The sequence below is a fragment of the Choristoneura fumiferana genome, chromosome 17 (genome assembly GCF_025370935.1).
Source record: "Choristoneura fumiferana chromosome 17, NRCan_CFum_1, whole genome shotgun sequence".
In the NCBI taxonomy this organism is placed as follows: domain Eukaryota; kingdom Metazoa; phylum Arthropoda; class Insecta; order Lepidoptera; family Tortricidae; genus Choristoneura; species Choristoneura fumiferana.
The window spans coordinates 9,530,266-9,536,418 of NC_133488.1; the positions used below are offsets into that span (position 1 = coordinate 9,530,266).

At 39.0% G+C, this 6,153-nt stretch overlaps 1 protein-coding gene across 1 annotated transcript; it reads right to left on the bottom strand.

The window, feature by feature from the left end:
- Positions 1 to 1,071: 1,071 nt before the first annotated feature.
- Positions 1,072 to 2,605, bottom strand: LOC141437412 (uncharacterized). The gene is made up of 2 exons (XM_074100761.1): positions 2,391 to 2,605; positions 1,072 to 2,235 (listed from the first exon to the last, which is right to left on the bottom strand). Exons 1-2 carry the CDS (start codon positions 2,394 to 2,396, stop codon positions 1,831 to 1,833), a joined length of 411 nt encoding a protein of 136 aa, XP_073956862.1. The 5' UTR covers positions 2,397 to 2,605; the 3' UTR covers positions 1,072 to 1,830.
- Positions 2,606 to 6,153: the final 3,548 nt, after the last annotated feature.

The window sequence follows — 6,153 nt, forward strand, 5'->3', positions numbered from 1 at the left end:
TTGGCATATACACCGTGGAGATTTTGGCCATACCTAGAGTTTCTATTCAAGACCTCAGAAACTGTTCTGAATAGTGTTGGGTTTGTTTTGACAAACACAGCTGATTCGTAAACGAAGAGGGATGGTAATGTCAAGATACCCAGTTTTTTAAAATATGGTCTAAGGAACATAAACAGGATAAGGTTGCGTTGTTCTACCACAGTGTAGTCCTGAATATTTATTTTATTCCGTTTTTTTCGTATTTGTTGTTATGGCCGCAACAGAATACATTATCTGTGAAAATTTCAACTGCCATGGTTTATGTTATGAGATACAGCCTAATTACAGACGGACAACTGATTCTTAGTAATAGGTTTTATCCATTGAGTGCGGAACTCTTAAAACAGCGCTCTAGTTAGTCTAGCACTTACATACATACATAATACGAGACAAATGCTCTATGCAAGATATAAGAGGCCTCATAATAAAGCACAGGAAAGGAATTTGAAAAGGTTAAATGAAATATTTTTTTAACAGTTTTTTCTTTATTCAAACTCCTTATTTCCACCACTAATGACCGAATTACTATTAGTAATGTCGGAGTCTGATTCTGTTACATGAATAACAAATTTATCCATAACTCCAGTAATTAATCTGTCCAGTTTGCACATCTCATCTTCTACTTTTATGACGTGGCCTATACAAGACTGCCACCTTTGCGGTGTCACCTCCCGGAGGCCTTCATGAATAACTCTGACCTCTGCCATTTTAAATGTCGTTATTTCAAATAGTAGTTTGATTTTATCTTAATTGTAAATGTATGTAAACTTTAACTTAGTGTAGGTTGCCCTCTAGCCAGGTGGAGTGACGATCTGCGAAAGGCTGGTGGTAGAAGCTGGACGCGTCCAGCCGAGGACAGGGCGCAATGGCGCTCATTGGGGGAGTCCTATGTCCAGCAGTGGACTGCTATAGGCTGATGATGCTGCTGATGATAGTAGTGAGGGATAAAACGGTTCCAGATCTAAATTTTTTTGGTCCAAAATGGCGATTTTGGGGCGGGTCCAATCCTAAAAAAAAAAAACCCCACTTGGAGCGATTGGACGAGGTCTGAGAACGCTCCGCCCACTCCTTCCTGTACATATGTACTTCACTTCTGGGACAATAGCAACTCCGAAGCACCTAATCATAAAAGGTTCGACCCGCGAACAATACAAGCCGCGCGAACAATACGCGCAAATTGTCCCTTTACCTGCTCTCGGCTCTGGCGCTAGCTCTATTGTTCCACTCACCTGACTACCGTACCTTTTTTTCATTCACTTGTTTCCTTTTACTACCTGGGTTCGCCGCACCTCTGAGTTTTTCGAAATTCATTTGTGGCATTACATTTGAAATTTACCACGTGTTTTACGGTGGAGAAAAAACATCGTGAGGAAACCTGCTCAAACCTGCGAAGCAATTCAACGGTGTGTGTGAAGTTCCAAATCAATTTAATCATCAAACTTTCCCCTGCCAATTTCGTAACTTTAAGGAATGGCATAAATCTAACCTAACCTAAACCTATCTTTTAGCAATATAATATATACTGAGCGGCAAAAAAATCTGGTCCTCAAATATATGCAATAATAGGTAATTTTGTATGTGGAGTGGGCCAAATTTTGTGCCGCTGAGTATATGAGAAATAGTAAACTATTAAGATGGAAATTATGAAGTTCGTAAAGTTTGTGGGCGTCGGCTTCACATTAATGCTTTTCACACAAATCGTTATCTTATATTGTTAAAGCACATACATACATACTTACTTTATATTTTGAGTTATACCTACACTTAATGATTTATTTAATTACTCCTCTCTTATTCGTCATACGATACCACTTGAACGTGTTCATCTTCTTCGGAGTGGGCGTAATATTTAACACGGACTTCGGCATGTTTCCATTGTTCTGTCGGGGGAATGTTCTTAATCTTGTCTATATCATACACCTCGATTTTAATGAGGTGTGATGCGTAAGCTGATTCGTCTTGGTTTGCTTTGATAAAAGCAACACCATCTGCAGTGGCTTGACTAACAGTTGAAGAGTTTTTGGGAACCTTCTTTTTCTTGCGCTTTTCAAAGAATCCGTGAATACTGTTATTAGGTCTTTTGTTCTTGGCGATTGCCCTCTTTACTTTGAAAGCTAATGTTCCTTCGCCGTCATCGCTGAGTTCATCGTGATTCTCTGGATAATAATAGTGCTTAAATGTGTTTTCTTCAGTCAGCTATAACAATGAAAAAAAACGATATTTTAAACAATGCTACAAAGTTGAGTTAGATGGTACCTAAGGAAACACAGAGATACATAGTAAAAAATTATCAATCAAACAAAAATTAAAACAAACAGGTCCAAATACAATGAAAACAAGAGCTTACTTACATCCATATCAGCAACGAAACACTGCTAGGTATATCAACCAAACACTGAACTTTTTACACTTCGCGACGACTCGCTTCGACCAACGAAACACTGCTAGGTATATCAACCAAACACTGAACTTTTTACACTACGCGACGACTCGCTTGGACGGAGATCTTGTCGTATGAATTCTTTGAGACGATATGAAGCGGAATGGTTTAAACTTCTTTTTATACGCAATGAAATCCTGCAAGTTTAGACTTGTGCATAGCATATTTCCGAGGTGGGTACACACAAAGGATGCCGGTGAACAAAGGAGAGGATCGGACCTTTACAAACCAGCATTTTTTTGAGAAAGGCGGCGCATGGTCAATAGAAACGAAGTAATTAAATTTTAACAATAGAAGACGGTGCACGGTGGGTGGTTTGGTAAAAGGGAAACCATGAATCATTCACTGTGTATGCACTTAGATCCTTCAAGTTCAAACCTGCATTTGGAGATGTCTTAGATGAGAATTTTAAAAGTTTCAACGTGCGTTATAAAGACGCTGATGGCTTATAGTACAAGTTTAAACCAGTATTTTTAAGACTGGTATCGTATGACGAATAAGAGAGGAGTAATTAAATAAATCATTAAGTGTAGGTATAACTCAAAATATAAAGTAAGTATGTATGTATGTGCTTTAACAATATAAGATAACGATTTGTTTGATAAAGTACCAATGAAAAGCATTAATGTGAAGCTGACGACCACAAACTTTACGAACTTCATAATTTCCATCTTAATATACTCAGCGGCACAAGATTTGGCCCACTCCACATACAAAATTACCTATTATTGCATATATTTGAGGACCAGATTTTTTTGCCGCTCAGTATATATTATATTGCTAAAAGATAGGTTTAGGTTAGGTTAGATTTATGCCATTCCTTAAAGTTACGAAATTGGCAGGGGAAAGTTTGATGATTAAATTGATTTGGAACTTCACACACACCATTGAATTGCTTCGCAGGTTTGAGCAGGTTTCCTCACGATGTTTTTTTCTCCACCGTAAAACACGTGGTAAATTTCAAGTGTAATGCCACAAATGAATTTCGAAAAACTCAGAGGTGCGGCGAACCCAGGTAGTAAAAGGAAACAAGTGAATGAAAAAAAGGTACGGTAGTCAGGTGAGTGGAACAATAGAGCTAGCGCCAGAGCCGAGAGCAGGTAAAGGGACAATGTGCGCGTATTGTTCGCGCGGCTTGTATTGTTCGCGGGTCGAACCTTTTATGATTAGGTGCTTCGGAGTTGCTATTGCCCCAGAAGTGAAGTACATATGTACAGGAAGGAGTGGGCGGAGCGTTCTCAGACCTCGTCCAATCGCTCCAAGTGGGGTTTTTTTTTTTTTTTTTTTTTTTTAGGATTGGACCCGCCCCAAAATCGCCATTTTGGACCAAAAAAATTTAGATCTGGAACCGTTGTATCCCTCACTACTGATGATGATGATAATGATATATAAATCCGATGACAATGCAATATGACCTGGAGCTGATCTAGTGATGAAGCTAGAAGGTGGCCATACGAACTCTGTAATAAAATGACACAATCGCATTGAGTTTGGACTCGTTTGATTCATCTTGACGAGTACTTTGGTAACCAGGGGCAAAAAGTAATCAGAAAAATACCCTCTTTTCATAGTGTTATCAATTTAGGTATCAACAGGTTATACAGTCAAAGATTTGGATAAAATTGCTAACATATCGCTGAATCGAAAAATCTTCGTAGCAAACCTCTAATAGTTTTAAAAGACCTATCCAACGATACCCTTTACGTTTATGGGAGGTACCCTACAAAAAAATTATTTTTATTTTTTATTCTACCATTTTGTCGGCATAGCTTACATATATATTCGTGCAAAATTACAGCTTTCTAGCATTGATAGTCCCTGAGCAAAGCCGCGGACGGACGGACGGACAGACAGACAGACAGACATGGCGAAACTATAAGGGTTCCTTTTTTACCATTTTGGCTCCGGAACCCTCAAAACTGGCCAAGAGCGTGTTGTACACGCCCAGGATAGGGTTCCGTAGCCATTACGTAAAAATCAAATAATATTTTTCTAAGGATTTCGTATTGTGTACTGAATCTTCCAAGTTTAGGTATATTTTATACCTTAGACTGCTATTTAAGAGTAAAACTACTAATATGCAACGATACCCCATAATATAGGGTTAGTCGAGAAAAAAAAAATCACCCCCACTTTACGTTTATGGGAGGTACGATAATTTTTCTATTTTTTTTATTGTACCTACCACTTTGTCGGCATGACTGATATGTATATTCATGTCAAATTACAGCTTTCTAGTACTAACGGTCTCTGAGCTTACCCGCGGACAGACAGACAGACAGGCGGACAGACATGGCGAAACTATAAGGGTTCCTAGTTGATTACGGAACCCTAAAAATGAGGCTGACAACACTTGCTGTACACTGATTAAACGATGTTGATACTTAGATATTTATTTAAATTTTCGATATATTAAATTATACTGGAGACTTCAAGCTGCATCAACATTCATTATAATAGGTAATGTGTGACAGTCGATGATGCACTTTAGTAGTCCCTTGGTACATTTTATGACCATTATTGTGCCCATTTACGTACAGTCCAGCCAGACACATGACATTTTTGGATCTTATAACATTTTAATTCTAAGATAATCTTACAACATTTTCCATTTTGAGGATGGTAGGAGGTTGAATTAAAGAAAAAATAATTTATTTATTTCTTACAGCAGAAGTATCAAAATTATCTAAGCCGGGCTAGAATGACAATATGACAATTTTGACAATCTCAAAAATGATACCAGATAAAAGTTTAGTAAAAAATGCGTGGACAGCTTTCGCTGGCCAGTCTATTATTATTCGGCGGTTGATCGTAAAATCCGCCAAATCACGAATTTCTAGGCATATCGTACAATTCGTAGGCATGTCGACGTAATATGGATGATTGATGCGCCGCGCGATTTGTTCCATACAGCCAGTCTAGTGCCGTAAGGTGCTTACAGTCGAGGGCAAAGATATCGACACGGCCAAAGTTACAAAAATATGTATACACGACTTTATGCACTTAACATTAAAGCCGTGTATACATATTTTTGCAACTTTGGCCGTGTCGATATCTTTGCCCTTGACTGTACATAGATGTCGATGATGGCGGCATATCGGTTCTGGCACTGTCACTGTGGCCGCTGTCACAATTAATACTAACCACTCCTCGCTTCGCTCGTCGTACCTAAAATTTTTTTTGGCATTTCACGATGTGCCCGGTATAGAGCTAGAAATATCGATGAATGCGTTGCTCTAATCGATCTGCCGTATTGTTTCTCAGGCACATCGTGATATGCCTGGCCAACTTTTACATTTCATGATATGCCTAGGAATTTGGTGATCTGGCGGATTTTACGATCGGCCGCCGACACATATATCCCTATCAGTAGAGATAGCCTGGTTGCTGTTGCGTTTCCACCGGAGATGTGCGTGGATGTGTTGCGAGGAATGTTTTTCATGAACCAATAGAAACGCTTCATTTACCTATCCTCGTGCAGCGCATTTCCGGTGGAAACAGCTGAGCGGAGCGTGGCGAGGTAAGTGAAGCGTTTCCATTGGTCGATGAACATTTATCTATCATTCCTCGCGCATACGCAGCCTTAGATTTTTATGCCGCGTGATACCATCAGGTGAGATATATGTAAAAGATGGTTAGTGTGTTTTTTTTTAATTTTGTTTAAAGGTAAACAT